We start from the raw sequence: 27,899 nt of genomic DNA on the forward strand, positions 1-27,899 counted from the left end.
CGCTTGCGCGTTGACCTTCACTTTCTGACGACCTTTGACCTAACTGGTGCTCGGAAAACGGAAACGATCAGGCTTTGAGCTTGTTTATTTTGATTGTGTGTATATTTCCAAGTATTCATTTGGAAATTTACTTGCGAAGTTCTGCAATGTGTAGCTTCACAGTCATTGAGTAGATAAAGACTTTGAAGAGCTCGTGACATTTTTTTTATTTTACGATAAGGAGTGTGTGAATGGCAGAAAAATAAACACGAACATGTCGGTATAGTAGTACTGCTAGTACACGCAAATACGCGGTGTCCAACGACCATTCGACATGGCTGAACATGGCGCGCACATCACGTCAGCTAGTGTGACTGATCGACCAACGATATTTGAAGTTCTTGCTCAGGAGAGTCTGATGGTGACCGTGAGACCTGCACTGAAACACGCAGTTAGGGTTGGTATTGGTAACAATTATTATCAGCTGATCATGGATGCCGTCAACTTGTCAACTCTTTAACATAGACACTAGAACATATAAACATTTAGCTAACCCTTTCATAGATTCCTAGCATTTTGGTACATAGAAAAACCCAATTAATAGAGTGCATATAGAGCTAAGAGAAAGTATTGTAAAACATTGAAAACTAACACAAAAAATGAATGAACTCGACAAGTAGGGCTGGGACGGGTCCAAATTTACTACCTGGGTACCCAACCCCATATTACCCAACCCTACCCGTGTACCATGCTGTAGGTCTCAAGAGGTAGGTACAAACTGTCCGATTGGGAAAAGCTCTGGTAAAATATGTTTATAGATACATGTATGAAACGATCTGGTGCATACACTGAAGTTGCCTGAAGTTTTATTTTTATTCAAACATATAAAAGTCAGAAGGAATTATAAAAGTCAGAAGGATTGGGCGTAGTAGTCAGGAAGAACTGCGAACACAAGTGACTTGTAGTTTAAACATAGAGTTTTAAATACTTTTTTTCATTAAACAATATATCACTGGTCCTACTCAGTACCCACCCGACCTGAGTACCCGAGTTACCCATCCCAGCCCTACTTATATGTATAACATGACCCAAGACACAGGCTATAGGACTAAGAGACCAACCAGTCTCATTTCTAAGACCTTTGAGATCTACATGCAACGCTAACTTTTAAAATCGATGATGCTTTCATCATATGTACATGTACAATTTTAATACATCTTTGTCATTAAATTCTAGGTGGTTGCTGAAAATCGTCCTGCATTGTTTGGTTGGCTCCTGAGAAATTATGACGAAGGTTTCGCTTTCTTAGACTTCATTGTTCAGCATTACCATCTCCGGAAATACAGTAAGTTTTGGCTTAAACTGTCTGTTACCATTGCCTCCTCAGCTGCCATGGACAAGGTTGAAATGCCATCTTTCTATGGATTAATCTCATTAAAATCAGATCTTTGTTCTCGCTACAGATAAACAAAGATCTGAGGACATGCCATCATGCCCATTATGGGTCACGTCAAATAGATCTTGCGGAAACTTTGACCGACCAATGGAATGACCAATCAGAAGGCAGCTTTCTCGTGCTTTACGGCACTAATTTCAAATTGGCAACTACGCTTTGAAACATATTTTGACAAATTCTCGATTACAAATTTGAAACCTGAACAAAAGAACATTCTGGAATAGCTAATAGATGGTCTAGATTGTATGGATTCAGTTGTTAAACCCGTAACAATTGTTCGGAGTTAAAGTTTTCAAGGTTGCATGATTAGAAATCACATTCCGATTGTCACTTTCATAATCTGGTAAGCGATGCTATGAAAGGGCATTCTGACGTGACCCCTAAAGGGATGTCCTCAGATCTTTGTTTAGCGGAAGCGAGAACGGAGGTCTGATTTTAATGAGATTGGCGGCATAAGTGGCAACTAACATGACTGAGTTGCTGACTTGGCTGATGCATGTTATTGATGATGTCAATCACAGGATTGTCTGGTCATATAGCTGGGATATTGTTGAGTCCGGCATTAAACAGCAAACAAAACAAGTCATACAGTGAGTATGACCATTGTTGGAGGCCGCTGTCAATCATTAATACTTAAATTTATAAATATTATACTGCTCTACAGATGGATCTTTTGCTGAGAACTTCTATGACTTGAAGCGTGTCCCGTCCGGAGACCCATCTGATAGATTATCTCGCAGACATCACTGGCTTTCTGTTTTCTTACTGGTAGGCAGAGGAACTGCATATGTTTACAAATTATAAGAGATATTGCAAATTCCCCAATTACATAATTTATGTGCCACTAACTGCTGCGTCTCAGGTGGAAAACAAGAGGTAAGACTAGACATGAAAGTATAGCATGCACTTTACATTGTAAAATAGCCGAGGGGGCACGGGTGGCCCAGTCATCTAAGGCGCAGCAGTTGGCTGTGCAGAGTTGTGTCCCTTGGAAATGCCACAAACCTGTAATCATAGGTTCAATCTCATTAATATCAGATCTTAGTTCTCACTACCGCTAAACAAAGATTTGACAAAGAGAACTAAGATTTGATTTTAATGAGATTGTCATAGGTTTGAATCCCAGTTCCCTGATTTTGCTTAGAACTAGGTTTGTCAGAACCATCTAAGACCTGCATCACTTAGCATGCTTAGGGCTTTCCTCCCACAAGCTGACACATCGTGATATTACAGGAATACTGTTCAAAGTGGCGTTAAACCAAACTGTAATCCAGATGGGAGCGGCAATGCAATCTGACTGACTGAAACATGTTGCTAAACACGCTAAATGAGTTTCAAACCCTGGCAATCTTCTGGACTTTTAACATGTTAGACTACGTATGAATGTTTCCTTTGAAAGTAACATGACCAAAGTTTAAAATACATGGCATCCATTATATTGTTATCAATATTTATCAGAAAAATAAATGAATTATGAAGTCCACACCAAATTAAATTTCTAGGTGTCAAATACTCAATAACACCCACAAATCTGAAAGCACATGTATATCTCCTTGTGTGTGTTGTGTTTCAGGTTGCAGTGCCTTACATCAAGACTAAGCTAGACCAACTGTTTGAAGATCTGCGACATAAGTATGGCACAGATGGGAGATCGGAGGTGTGTAGCCTTGTGCGTAGTTATACAGGGTGATTCCACTATACGATATACTTCCAGGGATGTATCTAGACCTGCACAGAATTCGATAGGGGCAGATGGGAGATCGGAGGTGTGTAGCCTTGTGCACAGTTATACAGGGTGATTCCACTATACGATATACTTCCAGGGATGTATCTAGACCTGCACAGAGGCAGCATCCCCTCATGGACAACTAAAATTGAGATTGTGATTGCTTACAATGTGTGTCATTGTATCAATGACTTGTTTCTCATGCTATCTTATTGTTGCCGTTGGTGTTTTAATGCCATGCTTATCCCAATATCCCAGCTATACGATGGCGGTCTGTAAATGATCAAGTCCGGACCACAAAATCAAGTGATTGACATCATGAGCATCGATTCACACAGCTTGAAAACAATGACATACAATCAAGTTCAACCAAGTAACCAAGCATTATCCCAGCTATACAATGGCGGTCTGTAAATGATCAAGTCCGGACCACAAAATCAAGTGATTGACATCATGAGCATCGATTCACGCAGCTAGAAAACAATGACATACAATCAACCAAGTCACCAAGCATTATCCCAGCTATATGAGGGCGGTTTGTAAATACAGTGAACTACGTTTATCATGTTTATAACGAACACGCTTATAACGAACTGACGGATATAACAAACTATTTTTTGGTCCCGCCCATTTGCTGTGTATATTCCGTACATTTGCTTATAATGAACTACGGTTATAACGAATTAAAATTAGTGGTCCCTTTGAGTTCGTTATAACCATAGTTTACTGTAATCAAGTCTAGACCATAAAATCCAGTGATTGACGTCATGAGCATCGATCTACACAGCTATGATACATTGACAAACAAGCAAACAGGTCAGCAAGCCTGTTGCCTTGTACGACAAGCATAGGTTGCTGGGAATCAATATTCCTACCTGAAATCCCCAATGGGGACTCATGATATCAACCACTAGTTTGTCTGGTTCAGACACAGTTACTGACAGGGTCGTTGTGATAGACCTGTCATTAAGCTGACTGATGTGTAAAACAGCATTTACTTGTTTCTGTTCTGCCAGATTAGAACACCCAGAGGACAGGTCATCAGGGCATTTCTGTCCATGTATCCATATGCTCACATGACCTGGGAGGGAACATGCTTGGTGTACCAGGTGAGCTACATGCTTGGGAAAGGGGCGTGGCACTCCCCCTTCCTACACCTGTCTGGCACTCGTCTGCGACACCTCGATCAATTTGACCTTGACAGGAGTGTGGGGACAGTCAGCAGTAACTGGAGCAAGGCTAGGTAGGTTAGGAAGATCTTGTTGAACATGTTGAATGTAATGGCTGAACATGTGATATTCTCGGAAAAGGTTGGCAGAGGGGTTTGTTTCTTTCTAAAAAAACCTGATCTGTTTCTGGTAATGCTGAAAACAATAATATGTCTCTTTCATGTCTTTTGTGCCAAAACAACTTGTTTAATGGACATGCTGGATGTTCCGAAACATATTGGAGGCAGTTGAGGACCGCCTCCGTGGTCTAGTTGTAGAGCATTCGCCCAGAGAGCGGAAGGACCGGGGTTCGATCCCTGGCCACGTCTTACCAAAAGACGTTAAAAGATGGTACTTGTTGTTACCCTGCCTGGCGCTTGGCATTAAGGGGTGAAAACAAGGACTGGTCAGCTTGGAGTCAGTATACTGTGTCAGAGTGGGGTATTCATGTTAAACTGAGGCATGATATCTCAGTGGGCTAGCACTATAAACCCAGCATTAGTCGACTAGCACAAGCAGCCACGTTGTGATATTGCTGGAATTTTGCTAAAGACCATACATATATAAATACTTGAGTTGTGTTGTTAAGGTCCTACAGTACATGCAGTGCCAGTGAATGAGGGTAGATGTTTTACTTGGGTTCATGGTTAGTTTAACTCATTTATCATAAGCTATGATGAATTTCTACAGTTGTTTGATCAAAGAGTGGGTAATACTTTGTTCCAGTGTGTCTGGGAAACTAGGTCTAGCGTTGAAGATGTGTGGAGGTATGGCGGCAATGGTGTTGTCGTCAGGGCTGTCAGTCGGCATGTTCTTCCTACAGTTCCTGGACTGGTGGTATGCCAGTGACAGCAAGGCTGCCTCCCTCACTGCACTGCCCATCCCCGACCCACCACGGGTGAGTACACAGTCCTGCCCATCCCCGACCCACCACGGGTGAGTACACCACAATACCCATCCCCGACCCACCGGGGGTGAGTACACAGTCCTGCCCATCCCCTAACCCACCACGGGTGAGTACACCATGCTGCCCCTCCCCGACCCACCAGGGGTGAGTACACCACGCTGCCCATCCCGGACCCACCACGGGTGAGTACACAGTCCTGTCCATCCCCGACCCACCACGGGTGAGTACACCATGCTGCCCCTCCCTGACCCACCAGAGGTGAGTACACAGTCCTGCCCATCCCGACCCACCACGGGTGAGTACACAGTCCTGCCCATCCCGACCAACCACGGGTGAGTACACAGTCCTGCCCATCCCGACCCACCATGGGTGAGTACACCACACTACTCATCCCGACCCACCACGGGTGAGTACACAGTCCTGCCCATCCCCGACCCACCACAGGTGAGTACACCACACTACTCAGCCCGACCCACCACGGGTGAGTACACAGTCCTGCCCATCCCCGACCCACCACAGGTGAGTACACAGTCCAGCCCATCCCCTAACCCACCACGGGTGAGTACACCATGCTGCCCCTCCCCGATCCACCACAGGTGAGTACACCATGCTGCCCCTCCCCGACCCACCAGGGGTGAGTACACCATGCTGCCCCTCCCTGACCCACCAGGGGTGAGTACACCATGCTGCCCCTCCCTGACCCACCAGGGGTGAGTACACCATGCTGCCCCTCCCTGACCCACCACAGGTGAGTACACCATGCTGCCCCTCCCCGACCCACCACGGGTGAGTACACCATGCTGCCCCTCCCCGACCCACCACAGGTGATTACACCACGCTGCCCATCCCCGACCCACCACGGGTGAGTACACAGTCCTACCCATCCCCGACCCACCACAGGTGAGTACACAGTCCAGCCCATCCCCTAACCCACCACGGGTGAGAACACCATGCTGCCCCTCCCTGACCCACCACGGGTGAGTACACCATGCTGCCCCTCCCCGATCCACCACAGGTGAGTACACCACGCTGCCCATCCCCGACCCACCACGGGTGAGTACACCACACTGCCCATCCCCAACCCACCACGGGTGAGTACACCACACTGCCCATCCCCGACCCACCACAGGTTAAGCATTTAACCCTACTCACTCACTCACCCACCACTCAATAAGAGATTAGCGAGTTTGTAACCACTTTGCAACTTGTGGCCCAGTCGTCAAAGGCACTGCGATTCGCTTTGCAGAATTGCGTCCCTTGCGCATGCCAGAAACCTATGTTACTTATTATTATTATATTTCTATTTTTGTTAGCACCATACCCGTGCTCGTGGGTTACACTGAAGTGGTAAAAGTCTGAGACTTGCAACACTTCGGGCTTTCCTCCCACATTAAGCTGACACACTTTGATATAACTGGAATACTGTTAAAGCAGCATTAACCCCAACTCACTCACGTTTTTTCCATGAAGCAAGGGGTGGAGAGATAGATATCACAGATTGATTACTTCTTGGCTTGATTCAAAATATATGTACACCTTTATTATTAGGATGGATTGATGTCATAATTTATTAATTTCACGATTTGATTCAAACAATTTGTTCACTTTTGTTAAGTAAGGATGAAGAGATGGACTCTATTTTCGTTTTCCACCTTTTGTATCACATGCCCATTTGTTATGATCTGATTTTGTCATGTTTGATAGGGTGACCACAATCTAGATGGAAGAGGGTTGTCTCCCTTGGTTTGCCCGATCTGTGGAAGAACCAGAACCAACGACACTGCCTTGTCCGTATCAGGGTGAGTGCCACACATACCAAATTGTAATGTCTTTAATTGTGTGCATGTTTTATTAAAAGCATTGCCAGATTTGCTGCTACAGATATTATTGAATTATTGCATGTTATACTTCAATTTTTATTCATTCGATCTCCTCCGTGGTATAGTGGATAGAGCATTGGCTCGGAAAGGGGAAGGTCTGTGGTTCAATCCCTGACTATGTTGTGCCAAAATGTTAATAGATGGTACTAATTGTTAATCTGCCTGGTGCATTTCACCTCACCTCACCACTTGTTTCAAGTCATAGACATTGTATTTTGCATCTGGGGGTGAGTGAGTGAGTGAGTGAGTATGGTGAGTATGTAAAAGGCGACTATGTTTGTTGTAAGAGGCGACTAACGGGAATGGGAACGGGACTTGGTTGATGGATGTCATCATGTCCCAATTGCGCAGGTAGATGCTCATGATGTCAATCTCTGGATTATCTGGTCCAGACTCGATTATTTGCAGGCCGCCATCATATAGCTGGACTATTGCTGAATGTGGCGTTAAACAACAAACAAACTCACACCTGATACATATGCTTATGTTTCTATTTCCAGGTATGTGTTTTGCTACCCATGTATCCATGGTTACGTGAAAAAACATGGCCAGTGCCCAGTGACCCAGTTCCCCGCCACGCCCGACCACCTCATCAAGATCTTTTTGCAGGACTCCTAACACTGAGGTCTGTGTGAGTGAGATGTGTGGTGTGTGTGAGAGACCAGCACTCACACCAGAGACATGATGTGTGTGAATGAGAGGCATGAGGTGTGCGAGTGAGATCTGTGTCTGAGATGTGTGTCTGAGCATGTGAGATGTGTGTACACAGTGTCTGAGACCAGCAGTCAGTGTGAGACATTTCGTGTTTGTGAGTGAGACATGCAAGATCTTTATGAGACATGAGGTGTGTGTGAGACCAACAGTCAGTGTGAGACATTTGGTGTTTGTGAGTGAGACATGAGGTGTGTGTGAGACCAGCAGTCAGTGTGAGACATTTCGTGTTTGTGAGTGAGACATGCAAGATCTTTATGAGACATGAGGTGTGTGTGAGACCAGCAGTCAGTGTGAGACATTTGGTGTTTGTGAGTGAGACATGAGGTGTGTGTGAGACCAACAGTCAGTGTGAGACATTTGATGTTTGTGAGTGAGACATGCAAGATCTTTATGAGACATGAGGTGTGTGTGAGACCAACAGTCAGTGTGAGACATTTGTTGTTTGTGAGTGAGACATGAGGTGTGTGTAGGACCAGCAGTCAGTGTGAGACATTTGTTGTTTGTGAGTGAGACATGAGGTGTGTGTGAGACCAACAGTCAGTGTGAGACATTTGTTGTTTGTGAGTGAGACATGCAAGATCTTTATGAGACATGAGGTGTGTGTGAGACCAACAGTCAGTGTGAGACATTTGTTGTTTGTGTGTGAGACATGTGAGGTGTGTGTTGGACCAGCAGTCAGTGTGAGACATTTGTTGTTTGTGAGTGAGACATGAGGTGTGTGTGAGACATGTGAGGTGTGTGTTGGACCAGCAGTCAGTGTGAGACATTTGTTGTTTGTGTGTTAGACATGTGAGGTGTGTGTTGGACCAGCAGTCAGTGTGAGACATTTGTTGTTTGTGAGTGAGACATGCAAGATCTGTATGAGACATGTGAGATCTGTGTATGAGACATGTGAGGTGTGTGTAGGACCAGCAGTCAGTGTGAGACATTTTTTGTTTGTGAGTGAGACATGCGAGATCTGTATGAGACATGTGAGGTGTGTGTTGGACCAGCAGTCGGTATGGCTGAGACTAACCAAGTGTGAGATGGGTGCAGGTGAATAACCAACCCTGCAGGAAGTTTAGGACCACAAGTGGACTGTATCAACAATCTTACTTACTCCAGTAAACTTGAAACAAGGAATGTTTGTGTACATCTTTACTCAGGCAAATTTGTTCTCAAGACAGCTTGTGGAAAACCAAACACTCTGGATGAGAGATGGAGCTGATGTATATGAGACGTGCAAAATAATACATCTTGAAAAACTCTTTCGGTTAGAACATTTTTACAAAGATTGGTGGATTGCCCAAAACAAGCCTTTTTTTAGTTGCCTATCTTGCTCAATGGTCAAGATAAGTTTGGTGAAAGGGTTAAGAACTTTGAAGCATGTGATTGGTTAATGTATGTGTTGTTTTGTTTGTTGTTATGGCATTTCATAATCGTGACTATTAAACTGACTTGTTATTGATAGAATATGTGTTATTTCACTCACTTCTGCCACAGTTGTACAACCAGCGACTCCGCTGTGCTGAACAGGGGTGGTGACCACTGGTGGGGTAGGTTAAAGTGTTCGCTCGTCACACCGAAGACCTGGGTTTGATTCCCCACATGAGTACTATTTGTGAAGCCCATTTCTGGTGTCCCCTGCTGTGATATTTCTGGACTATTGCTAAAAGCGGCGTAAAACTATACTCAATCAAATGTGCTGTACATCATTTCCACGATGGTGCAATGATGAAAATGTGTGGACTAAGGGAGATAACTCTAGACATATTTTTGGCAGAACACAGTCCAATATTCCCTCTTTGGACATGTTTGGGAGATAGTTACAAAGATGTAGGTTACATAATTTCCTGAAAAAAGCGTGTTTATTTTACCTTGACCACAATATTGTTTACTTAATCAATATCCAATACCATTTAAGGTGTTTACTATTTTGTGAGCAAATTGTGTTACCTTTATGTTTCTAACTAACATTAGGCCATACAAAATAAGTTACTTTTTTCCCGATTTTTATCCCCAAAATACCTCAAGACCAGTGATAAAAGAAAAACTAAAAATCATCTTTTCAGAAAGAAATAGTACGATGAACTCCAGTGGGATTCTGGGTTAGAATTGGTCACCAGCAGCCAAAACTAATCTAAAGGGGTAATCACTGGATTGTCTGGACTCGATGATTTACAAGCATGTCATACAGCTGTGTACACGCATACACACAGGCACACTGTTGAGTGTCTCTATGTTGGACAACATTGTCTTTTGCTTCAGGTGAAGTGTGCTGTAACGTGTGGCCTATGTCTCTGCAACTTGTTCTAGGGAATCCACTGCTGGACAAGTCTCTTTCCTGAAGCAGGCTTTTTCGTTTCTCATGTTTAAAATGATTACAATCGATCTTTCAAAAAAGTCATTAAGTTGGTCTAGCGGTCCCCAGCAACCCATGCTTTAAAGAGGCGACTAGCAGGATCGGGTGGTCAGGCTCGCTGACTTGGTTGATGCATGTCATCATATCCCAATTGAGTAGATCCATGCTGATGTCGATCACTGGATTGTCTGGTCTAGACTCAATTATTAACAGACCGTCGTCGTAGAGCTTGAATATTGCTGAGTGGCATTAAAAACAAACAAAACGATCCCACAAATTTTGAAAACTAAACAGTGAAAACGTGACTGTGAAACCCTTCTTTTTTTCAAATTAAAATTTCATGTTAATTTGTCATTGAGTGGTGTAGCCTGTGTGTTATTGGAATATTACGTTTGTTCATTATTTAACGCTGCACTCCGCTGTATGAGGGTGTAAATAATCGGATCTGGTTGATTGATACGAACAACTATCCATCGCGTCCAGTACACGGAGCCTGACCACCACATCTATTTAGTCCCCTCACAACCATCACAGGGGCCAATTTTAACCTGGAATCCACACAGTATTCAGTGCATAGGCCTACCGTATTCGACGTAATATGCGCCCAAAGCGCTCTCAAAATTTGAAATGGGGGCTCTTATTAGAATATCATTTTGGTGAAATATAACAGTTGAAAGATCGTAAATTTCGTGGTGTATGCTGACAGCCTGAAATGTTTATATACGACAGATATATTTTCCAGAATTGAATTGCCCATAATTAAGGTGCATATAACACAAGACTGCGTATTATGCACGAATAAAAAAGTCTTGTGTACATTGATCAATCAGAAGTGGTGCTAATTGGGATTGTTCACTAGCCAATATATTAGCAAATATCGCCGTGGGCGCTTATTAGAGCGGAGCTCTTATTACGTCGAATACGGTACATGGAAATGTCGGTACCATATGGAATAAGCAAATACTCACGAAGTCTAATGATGTCACTTTGGTAGCATTTATTTATTTTTTGAAATCGAAATTTCTTGTTATTTCAATTATTTTCTCAAAATTTCTAGTTCTTTATCATTACTTATGAATAATCGAAGCAACGAGAAAAACATCGAAAATTCATGCTTGTAATAGGCGACTAACGGGATCGTCAGGCTCGCTTACTTGGTTGATGCATATCATATCGTGGATCGATGCTCATGATATCAAACACTTGATGTCTGGTCCAGGCTCGATTATTTACAGACCGCCATCATATAGCTGGAATATTCCTGAGTGCGACATTAAACAAGAAACAAATAAATAACAAATATATAAAAAAAAATTACAACCAAAGTGGCACCATTAGGCTTTCGTAAATACTATTCAGACGATCACCTGTATTGTAGAAAGAAATATGTGGCAATGTGTTTTAAGGTGACTGGGCGATGATCAGTTCTTGTAGACGTGCGTGGGGCAAGTAGCAACGTTTAAGTGCTGATCGTTTATTATGAGGCTTTTGCCCTGCCATTTCGATATTGTCACTGGTATTAGATGTTGACGGATTTAGCGTCTCAATGTGGCTAAAATGTTCCCCGACCAACTCGTAGCGGTGATTCAGATCGACTAGTGTTGATAGAGGCATTTTGAGTGAGAGCGAGTTAAAACGACGGGGATTAGAAGGGCGCTTTCGGTATAAACATTTAAAGCTGGCACCTGCCATTGTGAAGTCTTGATTTGTCAATGCCCGTGTTTGTGTTTCGTGGAGCGGTGTCCTGTATATAAGGGAATGTTGAACTGCTGTGTGTTAAATATTTAGTTAACAATCACAGCGTTAATCACGGAGGTTTATTTGATGCTATCAGAACTTTAGACGGCCACTTCGGCACAGTGTAGCGTGAGTGTGAAATGCAATTTCGAATTGCCGCTGCTTTAATATACCCGTTTTTCTAGCACTGAATCGAAATATGTGGACCTATACTACTCAAAAGAAGTTAAAGAACACCCTATTCTTTCATATTACCTGGTTTGTTTATTTGTTGTTTAACGCCGCACTCAGCAATATTCCAGCTATATGACGGCGGTCTGTAAATAATCAAGCCTGGACCAAACAATACAGTGATTGACATCATGAGCATCGATCAACGCAACTGGGATGCGATGAAATGGATCAAGCATAGTCGCCTTTTACAGCAGGCATGGGTTGCTGAAGACTTATTCAATCCCGGATCTTCACTGGTATTTCATATAACTATAGTTAACATGTCACGGCGTGACATTTAGTGATATATTGCTGGAATATTGCTACAAGGCGTACAACCCAACTCACACAGTGATTGGACGGGTGTTCTTTATCTTATTTTGAGTAGTATTATGTTTCATTGGGTACGCCAAGCGTGAGGTTGAATAAATATGCAGTTGAGGGGCGGCCGGGTAGCCTAGTGGTTAAAGCGTTCGCTCGTCAGGTCGAAGACCCGGTTCGATTCCCAACATGGGTACAATGTGTGAAGCCCATTTCTGGTGTCCCCCGCCGTGATATTGCTGGAAAAAATATATAGCCAAAAGCGGCGTAAAACCAAACTCACTCACTATATGCATTTGTAAGTAGATGTCACTGCTTTTTTTTCTTGGGCGTTGAAATTCACGATATCATACGGATCCTTATTGATCATAATAGATTGGATAATTGAGGATGGTCCAGTCCCAGAAATCGCTGAAAGTGTGTGCAGCTTAAAGTTGCTATGACCGCAGTTCAGCAAACTGCAGGTTTTCAAGTGGAGAGAAAATGCATAGCACTAGCACGAGCGGCTCACCGACTGTTTACTTTATCATCAAGTCATGGGGGGCAACGCAATGAAGTTCAAGAAGCATGAGATATTGGTTTTTTTAAGTCCATGGTATAAATATACCATCTTGAGACAGATATAGCCTGGAAACATTGGATTTCACCCACACGTGGATATACTAGCACTTCCAGTATTGTGTGGAAATATATGAACAATGTATTGCATGGGGTACACCAAGTTGTGAGTGAGTTTCACAGATTTTCTTTTCCTGGCGTTGAAGTAAGTGAGTTTGTTTGTTTGTTGGTTAACGCCGCACTCAGCGATATTCCAGTTACATGACGGCGGTCTGTAAATAATCGAGTCTGGACCAGACAATCCACTGATTGACACCATGAACATCGATCCACGCAACTGGGATACGATGAACCAAGTCAGCGAGTCTGACCACCCGATCCCGTTAGTCGCCTCTTACGACAAGCAGAGTCGCCTTCTATGGCAAGCATGAGTTTCCGAAGACCTATTCTACCCCGGATCTTCACAGGTCGAAGTGAGTGAGTTAAAATGCAACGTCACATCGGCATTATCCTGGCGCTGGGTGTGACTAGAGGACCCTGTACCTTGTAAGGTAAACCATGGCCATTCGGATGTGTGAAATCTGAAATTACTAGCATCTGTTATGTGAAGATCGACGTAAGCTAAAGTTTAAAGCAGGCAATGGACAGTTGACCATTAGCAAATGTAAGCTTGTAGTACCCTCCCCTCTCCCCCCAACAAACACACACAAACACACACAAACACACACACACACACACACACACACACAATAAACGCGCGCGTGCTCATAAAACGTGTAAGTACCAAAATATGGAAACTCCGGGCTCCTCCTTTGCAAATACCCAAGTAGCTTCATATGTGTAAGATTTTACCATGGAACCCATACCACACAGCACATCCTCGATACTCCGATGTATCTTGATAAACACCCACGACCTATTTCGTGACTTCGTTTGTCCGACTCGAAACATGCGACGCTAAAAATACCCATCCAATGAAATGACACCCGTGAGCGAAAACAATTCTTTGCGGATTTACAGATACGACAGATGGAGGGATTGTGACGTCACTCCCGAAACGAACCTATGGTATCGAATGGATCCAGGGAATTTATCGGATTCATAATACACGACTATAGACTATCATGGGGCTAAAACAAGGACTGGTCGGCTCGGAGTCGGTATACTATGTCTGAGTGGGGTATCCCAGTTCAGAACTGCGGCATGGTACCTCAGTGGGATAGCACTATAAAATCGGCAATAGTCGTGCATGCACGTTTATGTATAAGTGCAATAATCTTGAAAGCGACGTTCTGACGTTTGAAAGCGACGTTCTGACGTGGACTTCCTCCTTTTGTAGATTGTAGTGACTGGCGCAGATAGCAGCCAGTAGGCGGTGCACTTGACCGTCACTAGGGGGACCTAGCAATACCTCCTCCCACCAACAGCTATGATAACGGTGTGAGAAACATAGGAAACAAAGTGAATTTTACAAGTTTGTTTTACTATTAAAATATGTCTAATCAGGTTTAATAACGGACAATCAGATGAAAAGTGTAATCACAATGCTTTGTGATGAATACTTTTTTGAGGCATGTGAAAGCCCTTACTCTACATGGACAATGCAGCTATTAACGTGAAATTGATCGCATTTCTGACACAAAGCACTTTCAATAGCCAGTACATTTATAAGCCTCAGTGTAGACATGAAAGGAGAAGATGGTTGATGGGTGTTTGACACATATCGATCTATCGATTTCAAGTCCACTGATCCCTGCGATCGGCTTGCTGACGACAGCAGTACAGGTTCATTGCAAGTCCGTCTCGCAACCCTCAAGTGCAGGCCTACACATTGCGTATTGGCCAATAAACACCGCGGTTGAATATTTGTTCAAAAATGATATATAGTTGTTGAGAGGAACGACAAGACCCCTCGCCGAGTGACGGACAAGTGAGACTCACAGTGCAAACGAGTCGCGACTCTTGGGGGGTCAAGTTAGTTACGACGACCGTGCCCCGCACCCCGATAGGTGGAAAGTTCCAGGCAGTCATTGTGCAGGTCGTTAGAGCCAATTTATGGACTGGCTGTCTGGGAGTTGGATGGATACCCGATTCAGAGCTGCACTTATAACTACCCGTCCGTCTGTTGGTGCGACGCAGATCCAGATATAGAGAATAGGGCTTTAATCTTAATGGTGTTAGTCAATTTGGTGTGTTCTGTTTAAAACAGAAATGTGTCTTTTCTAACGAGTTTCTTTCTCATTTTGTTTACCACAGTTTTGTTTGAAATGAATTAGTGGCTTTATATTGGGGTTATGTGAATTTGAAATCTTCACGAGTGCTGGTGATGTGTGAGACAATGCCGCGGGGTGTTCGTGATGTTATACCAGGAACTGAGGAGTTTGTATTCCGCCAGCCGTATGTCGCCGGAACGGTGGTATCAACATGTGCCCGGGAGGGTCGGGGACGGGCCCGTGCCTCCTACTCCCACCCCCGGGACAACAAGAGGATCTCCATCGACGAATGTCCAATGATGCTGCTTCCCCGGGCCCAGGTGAGACACAACTTCAACGCCTACACGCTACGGCGGAGGTTCACGACGGTGGCCGACAACGGCTTCCAGGACCTGCAGCTGTCCACCATCTCCGTTTCCGACTGGGTGGAGGCAGGGGGGCGCCCCACCCACAAGTCCGCGCTCAGGACCCCTGGGTCACGGAGAAAGAGTGAGGCAGACAGTGGGTTCGGTTCTCTGAAGCGGTGCGTGACGTTTGAAGACCTAAGTGAGTCCTCGTTGAACAGATCCCCCGATGAACTCTCCACATCATCCGGAGGTGATAACAAGCCCGGGAATAGGGATGACGACGACAGCGAGTCTGTCCTCTCGGCCGCCAGTTACGAGGACAGGAGGACATATGACCTCCCAGAACATCTTGACTCGTTTGGGGATAACGACAAAGTGTGTGTTGCACCAAATAAGAAGAAAAAGAGAGAACAAGAGCCCCCTCCTCATCCTGAAGACAAACACCACCCAGGGGACTGCAACTCTTGCCCCCAGTGTCAGAAGGATGACGCAAGGATGCGGAAATACTTTGGAGGAGTAGACTACTTCTTGGATTGGATTATCTCGAAATGGGGGAAGGCAAGTATTACTATTTATCTAAATCACAGGGCAATAGAGGCTCTATAAATCAATAGAGGCTGACATTATGATATTACACATAAACTGCTGGGCAAAAGAAAATATACACTTATGAAATTGGGTTTTATCATAACATTACTGAGCTGAAAACTGTCGCCGAGACACTACAACGAATTCAAAAACACAAATATAATAGACGTTTTAAATACACTTCTATCAAATACCCATTTTTTGTTTGTTTCATTTTAGCCACCATCAAACATGGGTGTATGCTTTCTTTTACTCTGCAGTTTATAACAAGACTTTCCCAGACACTGGCGTTCGTGTGTAAATGCTATCTGTGTTTTTCCAGTTGTATTGCCAGATCAAAAGGTTTTGACCTCCAGGTACCTATCAATCGCCAGGGGAGATGTCGTTTAACTCTTTATTGTAGAATATTGCACCTGCTGTCGCAATTTACATGTCGATGAGTTATTTAGCCACCGTTGAAATCAATTCGGGACAGAGACCGGATAGGCTGAGGTAATTCCACCCGACTACAATATCCCGAAACACCATCAACCTGATCAAAATGTTCTGTTGTGTGGGAGACACTTACAAACAACTGATCAAGTGAAACGAACCAGTCAATGCAACTGATTCATTTGACCAGGGTGCACGTGAATTCTTGGAATAATCTGAATGGGTAATTCGTTAATTGGAGTATACACACGTATCATATGGCGGTTTCAATGGCCGAAAGTCTACCTTTAAAACGCGAGAACAATAGGGTAGGGTTCAGATGAATTACCTTCCGTGACCAGAGTTATGCCTTTTGCTATGCATGTCACTGTGTATCACACAGTCTGATGGCGCGATTTCTCCCTATTGTTTCCGTTTTGTGTTGAATTTGTGTACAAAACAAAAGACTTTCTCGGCATTTGTCCCCCGTAGACTCGAACTCCAGTACTGATATAGACTCGCGTGGTGTTAACAGATCAAAGCCCCAAGGGGGCCGACCATTTGATAGGGGGACTCTGAACAAAAATATTCGGTTCCGAAAATGGTGCAAATTATTGTTTCCTAAAGTTAAAAAAAACAAAAACACACTTGCCCACTGGATATGCTGTGTGTTCTGAACAATAATGTGTTTATGGTAAAAACATGTTTTTGACTCCTTTATGAGAAATAAATTATGTTTTGAAAACAATGACTGAAAAAAATATTCTTGCGCAAACAAATATACCAGTTTCTCGACATTTGCCCCAAGTAGACGAGATTCCAGTATCGGGGACGACAAGGGTACGCGTGGCGAGAAAAGACCCACTCGCCCAAGATCGACAAGCTCGGATTGGTAAAGCAATACACCTAACACTCTCACAGGACAGAAAGGGAAATGGTTTATTTAAAGCGTTTGAGTGTGTAGTGTTTACTTTCACCTGCGGATTACGTTGGTTTACAGGAGACTAATACGATGATCAGTTCGGTGGCGTTCTGCGACTGGCGCCGTTTAGTATATTGCTTTAATTTAGTCAGTCAACTGCGTTCACCTACATTATGTTCAAAGTGTAAGAGCGATTAGTGTATTCCGCATATGTGCCATGGGTTGTCCCACGCCCAGAGCGAGAACAAATATTTAATTTAGTTCCGTTTGTATTTTGTAATACATATTCGACTGACTAATGTCTGCTCTGTGGTGTACGTGTTCTTGTAAGCCAGGCTGGTGTATTTGGTTACCATTGGTATAGGATTATGTTAATAGCTATTAGAAATTAGTGCATGGTATATCCTCGACGTGAAAGGTTCAGGTTTACTGTTACATATTTTTTTGCAAATGTAAAGATGTTATAATTGATTATGGTGTTAAAGTGATATACTACTCAAAAGAAGTTAAGGATCACCTGATTCTTTTATATTATTACTATACACTTTGTGGAATAAGGGTCTCTGAAATCCTCAAAGTGAGGAACAGCTAACTGCATTCCAGTCCCCCCAAAACTCCCGCTATCAGCAGGGGTCCTCCTGCCAGCTTCCCCGGGGTGTCACATCTGATTAATGACCACCAGCTATTCTGTAGCAGATGACATGTATGTGAGTCCAGAAAATAATTGTCTTCTTGATATTGGTTATTTTAAACTACTTTCGAAACATTTAAATGTTCTGCAGATTAAAAAAAGATATTGGTCAACTTGTAGACAACCCATTTAAATTTAAATTTATTGTGCGTAACATAATGGCCTTATTAATGCTTTCAAAAGCAGGCAAGACATATTACAAAGTATAACTCTTTTTTCATGAAACATTTATCTCGTCAGTTGTGTACGAAAATATCAAAAGTACAGTAGACTGATGAATAATTAAAACAAATGTTCATAATTAACAAATCAAGTGGGTTTTTTACATGAAGCAGAAACAGTATTTACTAACTGGATTCAACATTTGACATAATAAGAAATATCCTTCAAGGGCTATAAGCGTCTTCATAAACCTTGCAGGTGCAATGGACATCATGTTACTGCCCAGTACTACAATTGGTGCACGTGGTCTTCTGGTGACATTCATGTAGATGCGAGAAGTTCAGTTAAAACTAACTATATAGAAATAGTTTCATCTTGGTGTTCCTTTCTCAACAAATGTCCTATTTGGGATAAAACTCTCTCTGTAAGTGCAAACCCTAGTAGTTTTTGGAGTTGAGTCCCATCTGGGATAAAAAATGGAAGTTTGACAAATGGTACTCACAAGCTTCGTGTACCGTTCTGACAAGTGTATATCGGCACGGATACAACTTTGCAATATGTTCGCTACTTATTAAACCCACTAATTATAAAGTTTAAAATTTTACCAATCATATTATTCTCAAACAGGTTTGAGGAACCATTTTACATTGCTACGTTAGATTTTGATGAGGTTATTGAGGCATATAATATATCCTTTAAATAATCTGAAGTGGCAGTCAAACATAACAAATGTTATATTTGGGATAACACTTTCTTTGCAAAGTACAGTTTCTCTGGGATTCAAACCCACACTGCCAGAGTGAGGCACCAATCGCCAGCTCACAAAGTCAGCGATCTAACCCACTCCGCCACCGAGGCTTCCACAAAAATTAAAGTCCGACAACTGGTAGTCTAGACCACGTACTTGTGTACCCTCCTGACAAGTGTAAATTGGCACTGCTCCCATGGCCGAAAGCTATGAACACACAATGCCATTTAGAAAGTGGTCAAATGTAACAAATGTTATATTTGGGATAACACTTTCTTTTCAAAGTACAGATTCTCGTACTTTTTTGGGTTGAGTCCCGTCCAGGATTCGAACCCACACTGCCAGAGTGAGGCACCTAATCGACAGTACACAAAGATCTAACCCATTCAGCCACCGAGGCTTAAACAAAAATGAAAGTCTGACAAGTGGCCATGGGAGCCCGGCCAATTTACACTTGTCAGAGGTGTGGGGGCACGGGTGGCCCAGTCGTCTAAGGCGCCACGATTTGCTGTGCAGAGTCTCGTCTCTTGGCCACGCCAGAAACCTATGATTGTGGGTTCGAATCCCGGTTCGCCCCGATTATGTTTCTAGGTTTGTTAGCACCATAACCGTGCTCGTGGGTTTCACCAAGGGGTAAACGTCTGAGATCTGCATCACTTCGGGCTTTCCTCCCACATTAAGCTGACACGCCGCGATATAACTGGAATAGTGTTAAAAGCGGCGTTAAACCCAACTCACTCACTCACTCACTTGTCAGAGGGGTACACAAAGTATGTGATCTAGACTACCAGTTGACTACCAGTGTTATCCCAAATATAACATTTGTTACATTTGACCACTTTCTAAATGGCATTGTGTGTTCATGGCAGTCAAACAGTTTTGAACATTATTTGTAGCGGCGAACATATTGTAAATTTGCTCCAGTATAAATCCATTTTTCAATTTTTCAATGAAAGAGCAAGTTGAACAGAATACTATTAAACATGTTAAAACACTAGTCTGCCTCACAGAATCTCAAGCTTTTTAGTTTCCTTTCTGCCTTCCCCTTACTGAAATGGTATAGCCCTAAAACATGAAGCAAGTGTAAAATTTTCTAAAAGCGGAATCTCTCATCTCAGTGTGGCTCTTTTTCAATTTATTGGCGTTATTGGTTTTAATCAAAATTATATAGACTAAGGGTCAGTCTACTAACATACCTATGAGTATGAGCCTAACCCAAAACTACCATCATTAGTAATGGCTAATGAATTGCCTAACTGGGTATAAACCCGATATATATAAATGCTTACCACATTGAACATGATTTAAATATTGGTCAAGGGATGTCAGTTTCCAGTGAATAGACACTTGATTAGTTATTACCTCCAAAACATTTTTCAAAGAGTTGATTTGGTCACTGTAGTTTAACTGTTTTGTCTTGGAGTTTTATGTTTCAATCCTTGAGTGTCAAGCTGGCCCATGCCATCAGTGCCCTAAAGTAAACAAACTCGGACCAGCTCGCCCATGCCTGCTTCACTGGAGCAGGGGAACAACTGATAAGATCATGGCTAAAGAGTATCAGATTCAGTGAGAGGGGGGATGCTGACAGGGAGAGTTTGGGCTTATGCCACTAAGTGTATAGTTAATCTCTCATGTCATGACAGATTAACTTTACCATTATGAAAGAATCTGGTGATCCTTAACTTCTTTTGAGTAGTATATCACTTTAACACCATAATCAATTATAACATCTTTACATTTGCAAAATAGGCCCGGGTTCGATTCCCCTTATGGGTACAATGTCTGAAGCCAATATCTGGTGTCCCCTTCCGTGATATTGCTGGAAAATTGCTGAAAGCGGCGAAAAACCTAGCTCACTAACTATCATTATCGGTGGGGTATAGGTTAGTGGGAAGGCCCGGGTTCGATTCCCCTTATGGGTACAATGTCTGAAGCCAATACCTGGTGTCCCCTTCGGCGATATTACTGGAAAGTTGCTAAAAGCGACATAAAACCATACTCACTCACTATCAATATCTGTGGGTAGGTTAGTGAGTAAAGCGTTCGCTCGTCACGCCGAAGGTCCGAGTTCTATTCTCCACATGGGTACAATGTTTGAATCCCATTTCTGTTGTCCCCCGCAGGAATACTGCTGACAGCGGCATAAAACCATACTTACTTACTATCAATATCAAGGATGGATAAAACAACAACCAATGTACCAGGTAAGGTCTAAACAATTTTTAAGACATGGCAGGTTGAATAGTATCCTAAACCTAATACACTGAAATCGAAACACATTATAGTTGTTTCATACTATTTTGAGGTTTAAGAGGGGGCATGGGTGGCCCAGCTGTCAAAGGCGCCGCGATTCGCTATGCAGAGTTACGTCCCTTAGGCGTGCCAAAAACCTATGACAGTTCGCCCGATTATGTTCCTAGATTTGTCAGCATCATACCCATGCTCATGGATTCCACGAAAGTGGTAAACGTCCATCATTTCGGGATTTCCTCCCACATGAAGATAACACGCCGTGATGAAACTGGAATAAAGTGGCGTTAAACAAACTCAAAGGTAGTAGCTATTTTCACACAAGACATTACTGAATCAGGAAACATAATCAGGACTTGTGTCTCATCTGAACAACTGTAATAATGGCAGGTGTGTTTACATCAAACGTTTATTGGAACACAGTTGTAAAATGAAATAGTATATACAACCCCTTCGATAGCGTGCGTTATAACTATTTAAATACTGGATGTGATAGGCTAATTCTGTAATTATATAGTATCATATTCCCGGTAAACACCAGGCGGGGTGACCCAGGTGATATACACATATATACACAATAGCAAGGGTAACAACATGCGCCCTTGCCGAAGACCACTTCCTGCCCCGGCCTTGTCAATACAGCGGATCTGAACACCTTATTCATAACTCCGTTGCAAAAGTCACCAACGGGAGTTAATACCCGTCAAAGCAATTTTCCCCTCGGGTGAAAAATACTTGATTGAAACAGCAGAGATTAGCGCTGTGAGTCAGTGAACCCGTTTTCCTCGCGAGACTACCGTTTACCGTGCCGTGTTTCCTTGACAGTGTAACACACGCATACTGGTAAAAGGCTTGTACAACGCAGCCTATTGTGTCTCCAGCGCGATCTACTCACTCCGTGCTAACAACAACTGAGCTGTGGATTCCAGAAGCCTTTATCATCAGCTGGGATTATGTCTGTCTATTTTGAAATTATTGATCAGCGACTAAGTCACACGAATTGTTGAGTGGAAGTGACAGAACTTTATAGTCCGTGCCGTTAACTGTTCGTGTGTATGGTAATGGTGATGTATGTCTTCATAAGCTTTTGTTGTGATGAACAGGTGGGCATTATTGAAATTCTGCAGTTGGGGCTGGGGCAGAGAGGTTCACTCACACTCCCATACATATTTCCAATAATCATAATTGAATGGTAAGCCCCTAATATCCAACCAATGCTGCTCAGTGGCGCAGTTACATATGGATCAGTGGATCAGTGTGCACTCGATATTCATTCTCAGCTCCCTGGGGAGTATACAACCAAATCTGTACGTGAGGCGCTAGAAGGCAATCAGTCACATTAACATCTCATTCTACCGGGTACCCGTTCACTGCTGGGTGAACAGGCATCTCTCACTTGCCTAAGGAGACACCATAGTGTCATCTTTGTTATACATTAGGTTTATGTTTGACGTCTTTGAACTCACTACAGGGGAGAAACCTACATCACTTTTGCCTTTTTTCACCCATGTCTTGACAATACAAATGAGACTGATATAGATAAACTACCCAAAGGAATATAAAGTACTCCCGATTCTTTCATACAGTTAATCTGTCACGCCATATTCGGTAATATATACAGATCGCAATGTGATTAAAGCTTATAAACGTCCTGCATCACTCCGGGCTTTCTCCCCATATCAAGTTGACACGCCGTGATATAAATATAATACTTGTCCAAACGGCGTAAAATAAAATAGGTGTCACAGCTTGACCTGTCCGTCCTGTATTTTGTTTGTTGTTTAACGCCGCACTCAGCCATATTCCAGCTATATGACGGCTGTCTGTAAATAATCGAGTCTGGACCAGACAATCCAGTGAATGGCATCATGAGCATCGATCCACGCAATTGAGATACGATAACGCTTGGGGCTTCAGTCAGTAATCCTTAAGTACAAATGGCTGCCACAAAGGACGTTAAGCTGTGACTCTTATTTATATAATAAAACTGTTATTGTGTGACGGCAGTGCACCTACTGTGCTGGACACAGATACGGTTTACTTCAATGATTTATCTTTTAACGTTATATTTCTTTATGCTTATAAGTTATGGAAGCTGTACTATGCCATCGTACCGCAAACACATGAGTCGTTGTTATCAACCAATGGTTAACCAGGTCCAAACTCGACTATTTTCAGACCCCAGTGCTATTGTGACTTTACAGTTAAACATAATTTTCTTACTCGATTTCACATTTCCTGAAGAAACAAAGAATAACAAAACAAATAAATCACATATCAACAAAATTCTAGGTAACAGGGTTTTACAAGTGTTATGAAGGGGCCCCTGGGGGATGATATTCATTGGTACTGACACACTTCTGGGTCATGTGTTCTTATAGGTAATGACCCTCTCTGTGGTCTAGTGGATAGAGCGTCTGCCCGGAAAGCGGTGGTTCGATCCCCTGGTCGCGTCTTGCCAAAAGACATAAAGATGGTACTTGTAGTTACCCTGTTGGACGCTTCGCACTATGGGGATAAAAAATGGACAGGTTGTCTCGGAGTCCATGTATGGAGTGAACTGCGGCATGTTATCGCAGTGGGATAGTGCTATAAAACCGGCGTAAATCTGAACTAATCTTGAACGCGACATTAAACCCGTTTCACCTCACCACCTCTAATAGGTAACACATTGATCACACTCACTCCTGGCATTCATGCATTAACCAAGACATCCGACCATAAGCAGAAAACATGCTGAGAAAATACAAAAGAATTCTCTTTATAAATGTGGTAAAACGTTCTATACTTAACAATCAACACAGTAATTTATTAACAGTTACTTCTAGCACAGACAATCAGAATGTTCAACCATAAAAAGGATACAACATTTCCCGACAACGCTTGTTTGTCAACCTATACTTGTTATACTGCTAAGATGATGTACAGACAGGGTCTGTCAAGACAATGTAGCGTCACTCACTGCCCCAACAACGCCGTCCATGGACACGTTGTCACGTCCTGGGTGCCGATATTTTACGAGAGCCTCGCCTTGTCGCGACAGGCGCTCCACCTGAAGTAGAAACCACTTCAACCAAGGGCCAAGGAGGGCCAATATTTCACCACGTGATGTAATATAACAGCTTATTTGCAAAATCTTAGCCGTTACTGACAATGTTAATACATAAATTGCCCCCATATATCTGCCCATGCCTTTTATCCGAGCGATGCATGGTAAATGCAGGAGGGGTCCTGCCAAAAACGCAATGAACTGCAAATCTCTTAGCACTAAACTAAAGTTTACAACCATGTGGAATCGAATACCACACGTTAAGCTTAAATTTGTATTACATTGACTACCATGTGTACTTCTAAGAACGGTTACCTAAATCCACCATTGAACAGGAATATTTTTCAGCGCCTCCATTTGAGATGATCCCTAAGTTGATATGACGATGCAAACAACAATCGGAATATGGATCGATGGGTGTTCCATTATGTGCAGGGATTATAAATGCTTTAATAGATAGTGTAAATATGAGTAATATATCCCAGGCCTGGCACTTGAGCTTCGTGTGTGTGGTTCTCAATGCAACAGTTATTGTCGTCATGGGGCTGTGGAGACACTTGTCATAAACAAAAATCGGCTGAGGCGTAGCTACCACGAGGCACAAAAACACGTGCTTACACTTTACATTCGTTACAAAAATAAAATAAATTAAGTTTAAAATAATTATTTATAGCGTGTTCTTCTCTTAGTCGTTTGTTATAGTTAGATCTTTGGTTAATGTACGGGTTGACCTACCAGTGTGAAAACTGTCGTTGATGATTTAGTATGACATTGTTGTTATTCGATATTGTTTTTAGTATATCAGGGTTTGGTCACAATGTCCAAACTGTTCTACGCCTACGATGTGTTATGTCCAGAACGTGGTAGGGATATCACTGTGGTATCAGAGAGTGAGTGAGTGACGTTTAACGCCGCTTTTAGCAATATTCCAACAATATCACGGCGGGGGACACCAGAAATGGGCTTCACACATTCTACCCATGTCGGGAATCGAACCCGGGTCTTCGGCGTGACGAGCGACCGCTTTAACCACTAGGCTACCCGACCGCCCCTTCACTGTGGTATCAGATCCGTGAAGATCCTTGGTAGAATAATTCTTCGGCAACCCATGCTTGCTTAATAGACGACTATGCTTGTTGTGAGAGGCGACTAACGGGATCGAGTGGTCAGGCTCGCTGACTTGGTTGATGCATGATGCATGCGTGGAGCGATGCTCGTGATATCAATCATTGGATTTTCTGGTCCAGAATCGATTATTTACAAACCGCCGTCATATAGCTGGAATATTGCTGATTGCGGCGTTAAACAACAAGCAAACAAACACTGTGGTATATCTCTGTTTTAGATATATTGTGCGGGTCTGCTTATGTTCGGTCGGGGTTTGATAAGCCGCATAAAAACAATGTACTGAGACATGTTTGCTAACATTTAAATTTCGCGTCGCTACCACCTTGACTGTTACACCCCTGACCTCGTTGAGGAGCTATCACCACATTTTAAATTGGTTGAAACAAATCAATTACAAGTGATTCCATGGCATTTGATTTGATGCACACAATCGTCATATGATACAATGGTGTATAGAGGCCATTGCTGCCGTTGACTCTGTTAGGTCGACCGTACGACTAGGATGTATTAACAATATCCAATAACATGTTTGCTTACATTCAAATTTGACTGTCACACCCTCTTTACCCGTTGAGGAGCTATCACCCTATTTTAAAATGGTTGGAACAAATCAATTACAAGTGAATCCATGGCATTTGATTGGATAAACAAGTAATTAACCGATTCTTACTGTTGTCTACATATTTTGTGTGTGTTTATGATTAAATACGCAGCCTGGGAAGTTATTATTATTGACGTATTTATTTATAAGAATTTACGTCAATGTGTTTTCGCGATTATGGAGATATAAAAAAAACATGCGGTGTGCACACTTGGCGTAAATCCACTTCGCTGACTGACACAGTATACACACCAGTTTTTACCTTCATACCTCTATAAATGTCAAAAAAGATATGGAAGTCAATTCTTAAATGAAAACATCAGATAATGTGCACAGAAGCCTTGGTAGAGAATCACTCAATTATAGTAGTAACAGTAATTTCAAGTATGAAAAGTATGAAAATATGATTTCACATGGTCAGCAATTAATTGGAATATGTTTACCCCGGTAATATATTTTCAAATACTGTTTGGTGATGGAAATTGTCAGTTTCTTCACAACAGGTAGTGAGGGAGTCGGGTTCCGAGAGTACATAAACACGCGTTTTGGTATTACACAATGTGTAATACAGCTGTATGTTTATTAAACGGGTGATCTCTTCACGGGCAAGTAATAAAACAATTTTTTTCTCGCTTTCGCTCGGCCAGATACCATAGAAAGTCCACTCGTTTCGTAAAAATGGTATCTAACGAGAATGAGTGTAGTATTCTCTATATCTTTGCCTAGTTTTCTTCACCCCATGTTAGCTCACGAAGTTGCCGTGCTACATGCTTTCAGTGCTTGTCATTTGTTCGTGTGAACAATTACGGTGTAAACAAACTGCTTGAGCATATAGAGCACACTATTTTATTTACAGGCGGTGATTCCGTAAATTCTGATCGACAACCCACTCAAAACACTGGACTCAACCCATTCCGATTCACTTAATGTATTTTCTAACACCAGGAGTTCGCGTTTGATTTTAGTCGTGGTTAGAATGGAGGTAAACATACTGTGTTTTTCAATGGAGAGCTAGGTTACCTGTAGATTTATTGGCGCTCAATGTAACACTTGAACCCTCACGCTGCGCGTTTGGTTCCACGTTCAATTTAGCGCGGTAAATCTACAGGTAACCTAGCTCTCCATTGAAAAACACAGTATGTTTATCTAATAAACAAGGATTCGTTATAAATATGTAGATTAGGTCCGCAACATCATGCTAGTCAATCTGCCCGGCGCTCGGCATTCGGGGGGTACACCAATGACTTGTCGGCTCGGATTCAGAATACTATGTCTGAATGGCGTATCTATGTAAATTGAGGCATTGTATCTCAGTGGGCTAGCACTATAAACCCTGCATAAGTATGGACTGGTACAAGCAGCCACACGCATACTTGCATGCACGTCGGGTGATGACAAAGTGTGATCCGATTAGTTTGTGTTTTTGAAACCTGATGCTCATGATATGAAGCATTGGTTTGTCTAGTCCATGCTCAAATATGTACATGTCGCCGTGACACAGCCATAATACAATGACATCATGTACCCGTTTATATATGCTTATATCAATGAGCTAGAATGCATAAAATCGTCATATCATACAGTGGTGTATAGAGGCCATTGTTAGGTCGACCGTATGATTAGATACCGTTATATTGCTGTATTAACAATATCCAATAATATACGACAGCCTATTGATGAGTGAGTGAGTTAGTTAAAATTTAAAGTCACATCGGTCTTATTTCATCTAGTGCCTATAACATTTTATGC

General features: G+C 42.6%; 1 protein-coding gene across 1 annotated transcript; it reads left to right on the forward strand.

The window, feature by feature from the left end:
- The first annotated feature begins 57 nt into the window (after positions 1–57).
- Positions 58–8,746, forward strand: LOC139455783 (peroxisome assembly protein 12-like). Its single transcript, XM_071237329.1, has 8 exons — positions 58–436; positions 1,216–1,324; positions 2,100–2,203; positions 3,009–3,092; positions 4,178–4,404; positions 5,096–5,267; positions 6,981–7,075; positions 7,657–8,746. Exons 1-8 carry the CDS (start codon positions 314–316, stop codon positions 7,772–7,774), a joined length of 1,032 nt encoding a protein of 343 aa, XP_071093430.1. The 5' UTR covers positions 58–313; the 3' UTR covers positions 7,775–8,746.
- Positions 8,747–27,899: the final 19,153 nt, after the last annotated feature.

The sequence above is a fragment of the Haliotis cracherodii genome, unplaced genomic scaffold, assembly GCF_022045235.1.
Source record: "Haliotis cracherodii isolate W230 unplaced genomic scaffold, xgHalCrac1.p SCAF_11, whole genome shotgun sequence".
NCBI lineage: Eukaryota > Metazoa > Mollusca > Gastropoda > Lepetellida > Haliotidae > Haliotis > Haliotis cracherodii.

Coding starts and splice junctions, on each gene's coding strand:
- LOC139455783 (XM_071237329.1), top strand. CDS start 314: ATGGCTGAACATGGCGCGCACATCACGTCAGCTAGTGTGACTGATCGA. Junction 1,325..2,099: donor TTACCATCTCCGGAAATACA/GTAAGTTTTGGC, acceptor ACTGCTCTACAG/ATGGATCTTTTGCTGAGAAC. Junction 5,268..6,980: donor CCATCCCCGACCCACCACGG/GTGAGTACACAG, acceptor CATGTTTGATAG/GGTGACCACAATCTAGATGG.